The sequence below is a fragment of the Talpa europaea genome (assembly GCF_964194135.1).
Source record: "Talpa europaea genome assembly, chromosome: 11".
NCBI lineage: Eukaryota > Metazoa > Chordata > Mammalia > Eulipotyphla > Talpidae > Talpa > Talpa europaea.
Genome location: NC_140078.1, coordinates 93,106,051 through 93,120,332, shown reverse-complemented (window position 1 = coordinate 93,120,332; position 14,282 = coordinate 93,106,051). Strand labels below are relative to the sequence as shown.

At 43.7% G+C, this 14,282-nt stretch overlaps 1 protein-coding gene across 1 annotated transcript; it reads left to right on the top strand.

The window, feature by feature from the left end:
- Positions 1-854: 854 nt before the first annotated feature.
- EAF1 (ELL associated factor 1) lies at positions 855-12,179 on the top strand (the record flags this gene model as incomplete). The annotated part of the gene is made up of 6 exons (XM_084247425.1): positions 855-957; positions 2,875-2,969; positions 4,762-4,898; positions 9,941-10,134; positions 11,698-11,931; positions 12,133-12,179. The coding sequence occupies 6 exons, from the start codon at positions 855-857 to the stop codon at positions 12,177-12,179; spliced, it is 810 nt and encodes a 269-aa protein (XP_084103551.1).
- Positions 12,180-14,282: the final 2,103 nt, after the last annotated feature.

The window sequence follows — 14,282 nt, the reverse complement described above, 5'->3', positions numbered from 1 at the left end:
TACTAAAGTTCGGTGCCCGTGAAAGGGGTGACTTAAAAACAAACATTAACAGTTGCCAGAACTGGAGGCGGGGGGTCACCTGCCAGACAAAAGAGGGGCTATACTTTCCCAAGGATCACAGATCCCCTTCTCTTTCTCATGGAGATGGCGCTTAGCCTGGGGGGTCCGAGTCTCTAACCACACTCCCAAGAGGTGGTAGCACGAACCAGAGGGGGCGTCGCTTTCCAGGAACTGAGGGTGCCGCCATCTCGGCACGAAAGGGCAGAGAGACGCAGTCCCGCGTGGAGCAGGGTCCCGGGGCGCCCCCCGGGTCAGGACCCTCGAGAAGCCCCAGGCCGCGCCGGCCCCCAGGGCCCGGGGACAGCCGGCCGGGCGAGCCGCCGGACCTGTGTTACACTGGCCCGCGCGCTCGGGGCTCACCGTCATCAATTCCCCGGTTCACCCAGAGAGGCAGGGCCGGGCGCACTCAGCCCTCGGCCAGGCCCAGGCCCTGGAAGCAGAATTTGGGCGCCGCCGCGGGGAAACCCCGAGGCCAGGGGCCAGTCAGCCTCGCGGACCTCGACGAGGGAGTCTCCCGGCGGAATTCTTTTGCCATGGCACCGCCCCCGCCACTTCCGCCCCGGACGCAGAAGTCCCTCCCCGACGCCGGAAGTGCCTCGGCCTTGCTTCCGCTGAGTCTTCCCCCACCCCGACGCGGAGGGGACGACTTGCTTCCGGCCCCGGGTGGGCGCCGGCTCCGCTCCCCGTGCGTTCCGGAGCGGTGCCCCGGGAGCATCGTTCTCCCGGACGCCGGCGCCGGGGGCTCGGGCCGCGCCAGGACTGCGCCGGTCCGGACGCGAGGCCCGGGCGGGGCCATGAACGGGACCGCGAACCCGCTGCTGGACCGCGAGGAACACTGCCTGCGGCTCGGGGAGAGCTTCGAGAAGCGGCCGCGGACCTCCTTCCACACCATTCGCTGTAAGTGGGCGCCCCCCGCGCCTCCCCGCGGGCCAGGCCCGCGCCCCTCCTCGCGCCCCCCGACGGCCTGGAGCCCGGGGGACCCCTTGCCGGCGCCGGCTGCCTTGTCTTTGACCCCGAATCCTACGGAGCGTCCATGTCCCACCCCGCCTTTCCATTCTTTATGCCTCCCAAGCCAGAACCTGCGGCTCAGCTCTTCTGCCTCATGGTTCCAGACGCTTCTACCCAAAAGTCAATGGGTCCCTTTATCTTTGCATCTCCCCACCCACCCTTCATTATGCCACATCCACCCTCTCTTGAATACAGAAGAGACCGCCTTTAGTGCAGGCGAGACCACCTCAGCTCTAACCCACCCTTCTGACTGACCCATTAGGGTCCACGTTTAAAGGGCTTCCCTTTGCTCGTGGCTTCAGCTACTCCCACCGATTCCTTTCTCTGCCCTGTTTTCCTAAGCTTGCTTCTCTCAGCCGTCTTGGCTCTGACCACCCGGACACTGAGCTTCACCTCTTTTTGCAGCTAAAGAATTCACATCTCTGCACCCATCAGTCTCCCTTCTTCATCTTTCTGTGCCTCGTTTGACTTGGATGTTTCTTGGAGTCGCCTATGCCACACTGACATTTTCTTAAAACCAAAGCCCTAGTGGATGAAGAATAAAAATTAGACTGTTTGAACCTGGAATAAGTTAAAGCTGGGTCTGTGTTTAGAGGCGAAATAGATTAGGCAGAGGAATGTTGAAGTAGTTATTACCATGGAGCTGCTTTTTCTGTATGATTACAGACCCTGTTGAGGGAGGACTCCCTCACTATGCTCACTCTTATGTCCTGGACAAAGATTGGGCTGTTGGGAATTGGCTGACGGAGCATCCCTCTGTGATTCACAAACTCCTGGTTTCCGGTCTTGGTAGTGCTAATGCTGGTTAAGACTTGTTTTTCTCAGAGGAGCTAATAGATGTGACTCAACACATTGCAGGAGGGTGTGTTATATAATGAAGTTCCATCTCTGCGTGGTCACCTGCAATGCCATTACTGAGCTGCTACTGACAGCAGACCTAGCTCATTCAAGAGCAAGATGTGGAGAATGTGATAAGAACATCATTTCCTGAGCATTTTTGCTAAGTTGCTGCTTTAGTGGGATGAAGGGCAACGTGAAGTTCATTTTAAGGAGACACTTCATGTATGCACTGGCCTACAGTGTGAGGCAGGTGTGTGATAAAAGGAAGTAAGATGGCTGTTTTTGCTGTACTTTTACTGAACTTCAGAAACATAGGCAGGATTAACCTTTAGAGACGTAGTCAGCCCTCTGCTCTGAACAGCTACAGAAGTGTCTTTTTGAAGCTATGGAACTGGAGCATGGCAAATCCTGTGCAGAATGAAATCAGCAAATATGTGTATATATGTATAATACATATGCGCATATCTGTGGCTGTTCATACAGTCAGAATTCTTTTCATATGTTCTCTTGTTCATATTTCATAGTGTTTTACAGTCAGAATTCTTTTCATATGTTCTCTTGCTTTTGATCCTCGCAACAACCCTAATAAAGCATCATATTGTGAATAAGAAGGCTTTAGTTTTCAGAGAAGGGCATGTCTATACTGAATAAAATGGTATAAAGTCTAGTTTTTGGTTTTGTTTTTTTTACAAAATACTCCAATGTGGGTGGGAGGGAACGTGTGTGGAGGGATAGCTAAAACAAGATTGTCCTTGAGAGAGCAATATGGAAGCTAGGTTTATGGTACATAGGGCTTCATTGTACTGCTCTGTCTGCTTTTGTGTGAAGTTGTCCACAATGAAATTGTTTTGAAAACACCCTAAATTATTTTATTTGCCATTTATCTGAGTAATAAAAAAAAAAAATTCTTGTGCGAATGCCCAGAAAACCCTTAGTATAGTAACGTGCATTTTTCCTTTCCTTCAGATGACTTTAAGCCAGCATCTATAGATACTTCCTGTGAAGGAGAGCTTCAGGTTGGCAAAGGAGACGAAGTCACAATTACACTGCCGCACATCCCTGTAAGTTTATTCCACTGTTTTTTTTTTTTTCATGTGTAACCACAATGAATCCTCATATTTCATGCCATTTCAATTTCCTACTTTTTAGAAGTTTGTAGATTTTAGAAAGCCAACAGAAAAAAAAGGGGGACTTTGGGGGATGGGTTGAAATTGTGTTTCCCAGGTGCTTGATTAAAAAGGATTCTTTGCAGTGTTCCCCAGGTTGCCTTTACCACCGAGTAAACAGGGTTCTTAAATGGACCCCTAGCAACGTTTAAACTTGCTTTGCTTGCCTTCCTGCAACTCCGGAGACAAGCCCTCAGTGCCATGCTCATAAAACAGCAGCTGTCTAATAGTGTGGGGCAGCCAAGCCGGAGTGCAGGCAGGAGCTGAATTGGCATCTTATATCTGGTAAGGGGTCAAGAGCAGGCCGGTACTTTTAAGCAAGAACCAGAGGTTCAGAGCATTCAGCCAGTTGAGGGACGAGGGACCCAGTTCAAAGCTGAATTGAGAACCCTTGCAGAGGGAGACTGCTATGAAGCCTCACCCAAGAAAGCACTGATCATGAAGCCAGAAGGATCAAACAAAATATGCTTAGTGTACGTGTCATTGTGTGTCACAGCCATAGCCTGGGACATTTTAAGGTCCTGGTGACCGGTGATAGAATGATACTGCTCTGGGCAGCGAGTCCTGGGAAGCTTTATGCGGAGGAAAATTACTTGTCTGTCAGTTTAGACTACTAGTTCATTACGCCTTGCCTTTGGCAGGTTACATCATCTCTCTTTGGACCTTAATTTCCCCAATGTAAAGTGAAGGTGTTGGATAGATGGTCTCTAAGGTTCCCTACAACACCAGAGCCTTTTTTAACTCTATAGAAGGGATCCAACCTTATATTTGTAACTACTGACTACCTGCTGTGTGTTGGCACACTGCTAGGCTGAAAATAGTCTTGAACAGAATCACATTTCTTGCCCTTCGGAACTTGTGTCTGGATTTAAAATAAGTATAAAAAAAACAGCACTTGTTTTAGAAAATTAGGGAGGGCTTCTGTAAGGAAATGACCTTTGAGCATATTTGAAGGTTGAGTAATTGAAAGAGGGAGAGGTAGGGCGTTACATGTAGAAGCCTTGTTAAAGCCTTGCAAGAAAGAACCCGAGGATCTGAGAGAAGGCTGGTCAGTCACTTTCTATTCTGGAGTCCATCCAGCACAGGGGTGGGTGGTGCATAATAGGCTAAAGGACCAAGTGTCCGGTTTAAAGAATTTATTCTTTGACCTCAGAGCATCAGCGCAGCAGTTGAAGGCTTAGGCAGGTGAGTGGTGTGATGTATTTACTTCGAGCTAACCAGAATAATGAGCTGCCCCTGGAGAGTGCTCTGATGGTTGGTTCGTTTGGGGGAGAAGCCAGGCACTCTCCCAATTATGAGGAAATATGGAGATCACTCACCTGTTCTACCTCTCATGATGAAAGCGCTACTGAGTGTAATGCAAGTAATAGTTCAATCATTTTTCTCAGTCCATACTTCACCATTATTTAGAACATTTTCTGACTCTAGAAAAATGTACAGTAATTACAGACATTTATAGTACCTTTCTTGGTTACTTATAACCAGTCAGATAATCACAGACATCTGCATTATTATTATTTCTGTTTAGTTTTACCTGAGACGCCAGAGGGGTTAAAATAGAAATCATTTCATTGTGTTTTTTTCAAGTAGCTCTGATAAAAGATAAGATAGAGTTTCTTGTAAATCCAGTCTGGATACGCATACTGGTGTGTTGAGTTTGATTGTCTGATACTTTTCTGGCATATAGGGATCCACACCACCAATGACTGTGTTTAAGGGGAACAAACGACCATATCAGAAAGACTGTGTGCTTATTATCAATCATGACACCGGTGAATATGTTCTGGAAAAACTCAGTAGCAGCATTCAGGTCAAGAAAACAAGGTATGTGAATAACCAGATGTGGTTTTTCTATACCTTTGTGTTTGTTATCTATTGTTATAAAGATGTGAGCAGCTCCTCTGTTTTCTTAGACATATTAACAAGTTGTTAACTCCTTCAAATACAATGAAAAATGATGCTTTGAAAACATGAAACACGGAAACCAAACTTGGGGAGAGGGGTGTTGTGCTTCATAAAGAAATCAATTTTAGGGCCTCCCTGGTGGCACACGGGTTTAAGTCTCAGCACTATCAAGCTAGCACCAGCCATAGCAACATGAGTTTAATCCCTGGCCAGGGAGCTAACCCACATGGCTCAGCAGACCTCTCCTGTCTCGCCCGCTGCCCCCCTCAGCAGTATATTGCAGTTAATCTGCATGTTCTGCTCCCCACTCTGTCTCTAATGAATCCTCCTCCTCCCCAGCTCCTCTGACCTATACCCCAGCTCTCGTATGCATAAATAAATAAAAAATAAATCTCTTTTTTTAATAAAGGAATCAATTGTATTAACCTTGGGATTGTTGATACAATACCACCTAAGGAAAAAGATTTAAATTTGCAGATGTAATTATGAAAGAATAATTGAATTATGTGTTTTTTATTAGAGTGGAAACAGGATTTTAACAAGATTATCTTTGGGATTATTATAATACCAAAATAAAGCTTTATCTATTTTTTGAATAGTGAGCTCTTTTCAGTATTTAATTCAACTGGCATTACATGTCTAATATGAATTCAGATTTTATTTTGAAATTGAAAATTCTATAAATAATGGATTTGTTCTAATTGTTGCATTGCAACACAATTATTGTAGTATAACCAAATTTTAAAGTGTTATAGTGCGATTTTTTTTCTGTTTATGCTTCAGTTCATCCATTCCACAAAAATTATAAAGATCCACTGAGAGATTGTTGTGTACCAGGCTCTATGTTAGATGATGTTGTTGTTGTTTTTAAAGATTTATTTATTTATACAAGCACTGGGGTACAGGCCAGAGGCGCGGGAGGGTGAGAGAATTTACCAGAGACAGAACAGGGAGCAGAGCAGGCAGACAGACTGAAGACATTGCTGAGGGGACGCAGGGGAGGTCTGCCACACCATGTGGGATTCTCACCCACCAGCCGGAAATCGAACCCGCACTGCAGAGGCTGCAGAAGCTCCACAGCGCAGTGCTCAACCTGCTGCGCCACCGGGGAGGCCCACTATGCTAGACGTTTGATGTGCATTACCTAATATTTACAAGTCACTTTTGGAAAGGTTCTATTGCTAGCTTTTAACAAAAAGGGTCGTGGGGGAATCCCAACTTGATAAAAAGACTGAGGATTAGTGAAATTGTGATTCACCTAGGTTCTGCAGGAGCAGAGCTCTGTCCCAGGGGTCCGCTGTGGAGCCCCTGTGCCTCTTTAGCTGGGTGTGTTTGTATCATTCACCTTCACCAACCAGGGGCTGCTTTACTCCCCCAGTTGCTGATGGTTGCAGTCTATTGTATTCCTCAGAATCATCTGGGGACTAGCAGCATTTTATAAATGCTGATGCTTGTTAAAGGTAAAATTTCAGCACCTACTAAATCAGAATCCGCCTTTTTAAAGAGATCTCCAGGTGATTTGTATGCATATTAATGTTTAAAAAGTGCTGGACTGTCCATTTGCAAGAGAAATTCTTTTTTTTTTTTTTTTTTTTTTTTTTTTTTTTTTTTTAAATAAATTTTATTGTTATATTCCCCATACAATTGCAGCCCCCCCATTCTGACCCCAATCCCTCCCCTCCCGCCCCCCTAAAAGTGTCTCTGGTTCATAGTTTTTTGTTGATTTTGATTTTCACTATCTTATAGTTATTCATTTTCCTGGTCCCTTATTTAAGTTTTCTAGATTCCTGCTATGAGTGAGACCATCCGGTATTTTTCTTTTTCTTTTTGGCTTATTTCGCTGAGCATGATCCCTTCCAGCGCCATCCATGTTGCTGCAAATTGCATGTGTTTATCTTTTTTGAATGCTGAGTAATATTCCATGGTATATATGTACCACATCTTCTTGATCCAGTCATCTATTTTTGGGCATTTGGGTTGTTTCCAAAGCTTAGCTATTGTAAACAGTGCTGCTATAAACATAGGGGTGCAGGTGTTCTTTGGAATTGATGTTTCTGTGTCCTTTGGGTAAATACCTAGGAGTGGAATTGCTGGATCATATGGAAGCTCTATGTTTAGTAGGTCCAGAAATCTCCACACAGCTTTCCACAGTGGTTGGACCAGTTTGCACTCCCACCAACAGTGCAGAAGAGTTCCTTTTTCTCCACACCCTCGCCAACATTTGTTGTTGCTAGTTTTTTTAATATGTGCCATTCTCACTGGTGTAAGATGGTATCTCATGGTAGTTTTGATTTGCATTTCCCTGATGACAAGTGATGTTGAACATTTTTTCATATGCCTGTTGGCCATTTGCATTTCCTCTTCAGAGAAGTTTCTTTTAAGCTCTTCTGCCCATTTTTTGACTGGATTATTTTCTTTGTTGTTGTTGAGTCTCATCAGCTCTTTGCAGATTTTTGTGATCAGTCCTTTATCATTAGTGTTGGGTGCAAAAATGTTCTCCCAGTTGGTGGGGTTTCTCTTTGTTTTTGTTATTGTCTCTTTTGCTGTGCAAAAGCTCTTTAATTTGATGTAGTCCCAGCTGTTTATCTTTGCCTTCACTATCACTGCTTTGGGTGATGTGTCTGTAAAGATGTCTTTGATGTGCAAATCACGTAGTGTTTCGCCTATATTTCCTTCTATATATTTTATGGTTTCAGGTCTTATGTCTAGTTCTTTAATCCATTTTGAGTTGATTTTTGTGTATGGTGTGAGGTGGTGGTCAAGCTTCATTCTTTTGCATGTAGCGACCCAGTTTTCCCAGCACCATTTATTGAACAAACTTTCTTTGCTCCAATGCATATTCTTTGCTCCTTTGTCAAAGATTAGTTGACCATAAATCTGTGGGTTTATTTCTGGATTTTCTATTCGATTCCATTGGTCTGTATGTCTGTTCTTGTTCCAATACCATGCAGTTTTGATGATTATGGCTTTGTAGTATAGTTTGAAGTCTGGGAGTCTGATGCCTCCATTCCCTTCTTTTTTTTTCAGGAGAGCTTTGGCTATTCGGGGTTTTTTGTGATTCCATATGAATTTCATCAATAATTGTTCTATTTCTTTGAAGAATGACATTGAAATTTTGATTGGAATAGCATTGAATCTGTATATTGCTTTTGGAAGGATGGCCATTTTAATAATGTTTATTCTTCCAATCCATGAGCAGGGGATGTCTCTCCATTTCTTTGTGTCTTCTTCTATTTCTTTTAACAGTGTTTTATAGTTTTCTTTGTATAGGTCCTTTACCTCTTTTGTTAGATTTATTCCCAAATATTTGATTTTTTTTGTTTCAATAACAAAAGGGATGGTCTTTTTGATTTCTTCTTCTTCAGATTTATTGTTTGTGTATAGGAAGGCTACTGACTTTTGCGTGTTGATTTTGTATCCTGCCACTTTACTGAACTGATTGATGAGTTGAATTAGCTTTTCTGTGGAGTTTTTGGGGTTCTCTATATATAATATCATATCGTCTGCAAATAGTGATAGTTTGACTTCTTCTTTTCCTATTTGGATTCCTTGGATGTCTTTCTCTTGTCTTATTGCCCTGGCTAGGACTTCCAGTATTATATTGAAAAGCAATGGTGAGAGTGGACATCCTTGTCTTGTTCCAGATCTTAATGGAATTGCTTTCAGCTTTTCACCATTGAGAATGATACTGGCTGTTGGCTTGTCATAGATGGCCTTTATGATGTTGAGGTATGTTCCTTGTATCCCAAGAATTTCAAGGGCTTTTATCATGAATGGGTGTTGCACTTTGTCGAAAGCTTTCTCAGCATCTATTGATATTATCATATGGTTTTTATATTTCTTTTTGTTGATGTGTTGGATAACGTTGATTGATTTTCGGATGTTAAACCATCCTTGAGCCCCTGGAATGAATCCAACTTGGTCGTGGTGAATTATCTTATGGATACATTGTTGGATTCTGATAGCTAAAATTTTATTGAGGATTTTTGCATCAGTGTTCATTAGGGAGATTGGCCTGTAGTTTTCCTTTTTTGTGTTGTCCTTGTTCGGTTTTGGTATTAGTGTAATGTTGGCTTCATAGAACGTGTTTGGTATTATCCCTTCCTTCTCAATTTTTTGGAAGAGTTTGTGAAGGATAGGCACTAATTCGTCTCTGAATGTTTGGTAGAATTCATTTGTAAATCCATCAGGTCCTGGGCTTTTGTTTTTGGGGAGGTTTTTTATTACCATTTCAATTTCGCTAATTGTAATTGGTCTGTTTAGGTGTTCTATTTCTTCTTTATCTAGCTTTGGGTGATTGTAGAGTTGTAGGAATTTGTCCATCTCCTCTAGATTGTTGAACTTGTTTCCATATAACTGTTCATAGTAGTTACTGATTATTCTTTTGATTTCTGCTGTGTCCGTTGTGATTTCTCCTCTTTCATTGATGATCCTGTTTATTTGTGCTTTCTGCAAGAGAAATTCTTAAGGGTAGAATTTTTTCAGTTTGAGATGGAATTCTGCTTGTCTGCCAGCAAGAGTTGGCATGGAGCAAATGAGCAAGCAGCAAATTGATAGCACGAAATTTTGTAAATTGGCTATTATTTGAAGAGCTATTTTATTTAGTAACTCACACACTTGTGATTCTAACTTTGTATTGTACACAGATAGTCATCTACTAGTAAAACGGGTTCTCATAATCATATTATACCCTGCGTATGTGTTTTGTCTGCTTTTTGCTTACATCAAGTCTTGAAGACAGCACCTCTGTTTTACTTATTTCTGTACCACTGGTGCATAATGCAGTACTGAAATACAGTAGAGAGCTGTCAAATGAGTAGTTCATGTGATAAAATTGCAAATATATCAGTATTTTGAAGCAATCTGTCTGGGGTTCTGCAGAGACTGGTATTTGATCACCTGGACAGATTTGAGAACCACTGTTTGCCCCTCCAAGTTAATGTGTGTACCTCTCATTTCAGAGCTGAGGGGAGCAGTAAAATCCAAGCCAGAATGGAACAGCAGCCCACTCGTCCCCCGCAGCCACCACAGCCACCTCCACCTCCACCACCACCTATGCCATTCAGAGCTCCAACGAAGCCTCCAGTTGGACCCAAAACTTCTCCCTTGAAAGATAATCCCTCACCTGAACCTCAGCTGGATGACATCAAACGAGGTAGAGAACATTTCAGGAGCCATGATAGCAACTTGTAGTGGGATGTTAATGTTTTTGTGGTGATCACAGGGCTGCCATGTTGACATGGTGGCACAGGTATTCTCTGCCATTGAAAACATTTCTGCAGCGCTAACCTTCCCTGAGGGGATGAAGGTAGGAACTTGTATTTATTTTGTTTGACAAGGGGTGGTCCAGAAATAGTGCCTGCTCAGAGACCCAGAATTTTAACAAGTGTGACGCCATCTGATGGTCCACATAGCATTCCTTCAGGCTTGGGAGAGAGAAAATTCCAAGGTGTTGGGGATCAGAACCAAGTGTGCCGATTTTAGCATAAAGGTTAAAGGGACATTAAAATGAAACGACCAATGCTTGCATTGACACGCAGCGTGTAAATGTCAACACGCCATGAGGACCAGCGGTAATGGACACTGGCCCAGAAAGGCCCAGCATCTGGGCACACTCTCCAGTGCCCACCTGAGACCAGCTTACCTTGGCTTTCTCCCCAGCTTACCTTGGCTTTCTTTTCAGAGTGTTAGGATGTTACGAGTGTGTCATTTTATATTTGTAAAATCTTGCGCAATAAAATGAAGTCCATAATAATAGTGAACAGGAAAAGATGAAGAGTTGTCCTTGAGTCATTTGCCGTTTCCACTTACACAAATGTCATTTTAGCAAATGAACTCTCTGCACAGTGTACAGTATTAATACGTTTTTCTTTTCTTTTGGGTAGTGAAATGCTGTGTATGGAAGTTTTCACTTAAATTGAACCGTGAGTTAGTTGTCAGTTATGCTTAAAAGAATGATGCTTTTTAAGGCCACATGTTATGTCTGCACAGGAAAATTGGGCATCTTCTTGATGTCTCACTCTGCTATATCCTTAATATATTCAATGATGCTGACCTGCTTCACATCTGAAAAAAGTGCAGTACTGACAAGCATGGCTGTCATCAAATATCGAGAGGGGAGACTTAAATGAAAACATCGTTTCACCATTTTTCTTCAGTCTCGAGCTTCCTCCTGCAAGTCTCCATTTATTCATGGAGCTAAAAAGAACCTCAGGGGATGTCTGTTGTGGCCCAGCAGTTCTTCACAGTATCTTGAAAAATTTGTCAGTTTCTACCTGGGGCTCACTGTTGATTAGAGGTAGACCTAAATTAAGCACTCGGACTGATTCCTAGTCCAATTATTTTTTTAATCCTCTACCATAATATTTTTCTTCTCTTATTTGGAGTTTAATGCCATAACTCATAAAGCAGATAAAATCAAAGTAGACTTCAGTTATTTCTTACACAGAATCATCATTATCCCGAAACAGTTTGCTTTGTTTATTTTGGGTGGATTTAAAGTTTCCATTCTCTCTGTGGAGAGAGGTTTATTTTTTTGTTCATTGGTTTTGGTTTTGGTAATTTTGTTTGTGCATTTTTAAGGAATGAGAAGTGAGAGTTCATTTTAAGTTACTCATTGCTGTTGGTTTTGCTGTTGTGCTATTTATAGAAGGCTCTAGGTACTGCCGTGAGAATGGCTGCTGTGCTGACTCCCTCCCGCCATGTTATTTTATTCTAGAACTGAGGGCCGAAGTTGACATTATTGAGCAGATGAGCAGCAGCAGTGGGAGCAGCTCCTCAGACTCTGAGAGCTCATCAGGAAGCGATGACGACAGTTCCAGCAGCGGAGGCGAGGACAACGGCCTGGCCTCTCCTCCCCAGCCTTCACACCAGCAGTCCTACAACAGCAGGCCGGCCGTAGCCAATGGGACCAGCCGGCCTCAAGGAAGCAACCAGCTCATGAACACCCTCCGTAAGTGTGCTTTCCCTTTTATGGCTGAGCCAGGGCTGACACGTCAGCCAAAGATACTGCTTCTGTATATCTTGTGCAAGTGTCAGCCGCTGTTGTCATGCTACCGTCACCGTCTTAAGTCTAGGGTAGCAGTTGTCAGATTTTTTAGTCTTGGATCCTTTTATTGTAAAAATCACTGAGGATTGTGTTTTCTCTTTATAGGAAATGACTTGCAGTTGAGCGAGTCTGGCAGTGACAGTGATGACTAGAGCCGGATCTTTCGAAATCAACTTTTTGGTGCACTACTAAGCTACAAGACCAGGCTAAGCTAGCATGGTGTCCATTGCCAAGAAGAAAATGCAGATCTGTGACTATAGTGGGAGTTTGAGACTCTGGACTCTCATATTCAAGTCTTTAACTTAGTGGTGATGGGTGATTTTCTCGTGTTATTTTTGAGCAATCTCAAGTTTCAGAGTTTTAAGTAGATCTATAGAAGAACTAACAGAATTACTTTTCCATGTGGTAACACCACTAATGAAAAACAGACATTTGTGCCCTGGTGTAGGTTACTCAAAGGCTACCACTTTACCAGGCCAATGAGTCAGTAGTCAGCCATCAGTTTGGCAAGTGCTCTGCACCAGTGAAATGAAACACCGTCTTTTGAGGGGTAGAAGAGAGAGAGGAACTTCAAACTGCAGCATAGAAGTACGTTAAAACCACTTTAAATTGTTGACATAGAGTGGTCAGAAGTTTTGTCTGACCCACCTGACAAGCCCATGTAAAAATGGACTTCAAGATGGAAGTGTCAGCTGGGCCTGGAGCTCTGCTCATTCAACCCTCTCATTTCCAGACAAGGAAGGGGGCAGTACACTGCTGGCCTCGGCCAGTCTCCGACCCGCCCTCCAGTCCAGGCTTTCCCCACTGCTCCCTCATTTACTTGTACGAGGGACTTAAATGTACATTGGAGCTTTTACTGGATTCCAAAAGACGACAGTGTTGGGTCCTTCAGCTCAGATTCAGATAGTCCCTGAGTGCATGAAGCTGGCTGAGTAGAGGAAACCAGCAGCCACTGTGCTGATGCGTGTGACTGGGTTAAATTGACTTTAGTTCCCTGTGGCTCCATACCAAATGTTCTTCATTCAGTGGATTTAGGGGTGGTAGGGGAGGGGTGGTGGAAGAGAGGTGCAGTGAAGAAATCTTTCTAAACAAGTTAACCAGTAGCAGATTTCCAGAAACCAGAATCTAGATAGGAGCTCTGCAATATGAAACGAGCACATTCTTTGATAAGGTGTTTCTGTTCACGCTTTTGTACCACTGTTTGTGCCTGACTCTAGACTGATTTGTATTTTTTTATATTCCAACTAGAAGAAAGTCACAAGATTGCCTTCTGCAGTGTGCAGTTTCCAAGTGAATTTGTTGTTGCAGGAAACTGGTCACTAGTGAATGTTCCATAGTGAGTGAACGTGTGCAGAATTGTTCCATAATTGGTGTGGACTAATCCATTTCTATGAATGAATGTGTCTTGAGAAATTTCCATTTACTTTGGCTCAGTGGGTGTCAAGAACATTAAAAATGATTTCTCTTCTCATGTCCCTTCACCCAGGTGGCCTCCCGCCCCCCAGCTAGTGGAGGGGAGCCGGACCTAGGAAGGAAATAGATGGTCCGCGGTGGGGGCTTCAGTTAGTGTTTCGCCTTATAGATTCACCTGTTTCATCCACTTCTGGACCCCAGGTTGCTGGCAATGTGGGCTGAGACTGCCCCACTGAGTGTAGGTAATAGGTCAGTTCTCTGTGGTGGTCTCAGCCTGTCATGAGGTTTCAGTGGATTGAATGGCAGGTAGGAACTTATTTATAATGAAATGATAATTGCTTTATAATTCCTTGGTAATGACAGCTCAGGGAAGGTGAAGGTCTTGATTGGGAGACTTGAATTGTTACTGGATGTGGGAATTGTTTCACTGCTCTCAACCTGCTCAAGCTGGGGCAGGTTCCAGGAACTTGAACTAAAATTAAGCCTCTTTTTTTTCACCCAAAGTCTTGATTAATATAGACAGAACTGTGGTTTTTGGCATGTTGGGCCAAGATGTTTCTTTCAATAGGAAATGCTTGCAAGTGGCCCTGGACTTGGTAAGTGGAGCTCTCTGAGCTTCAGATGCGCTCCCACCCATTCATCCTGCCCAACGCTGTGGTCATCCCCTAGCAAAGCTCCAGCTCGGCCCCTGCACAGATCTTCAGTGACCCCTCCCCGTACCCTCCAGCGTTACCCACCAGAGTAAGGAATCTTTTTGGAAGACAAGAATTTGGCGTCAAGGACTGCTCTTGAGTACCTTGTGCCAGCCAAACTGGACTTGTTCTTCCTGCCTCTGTGCCTTG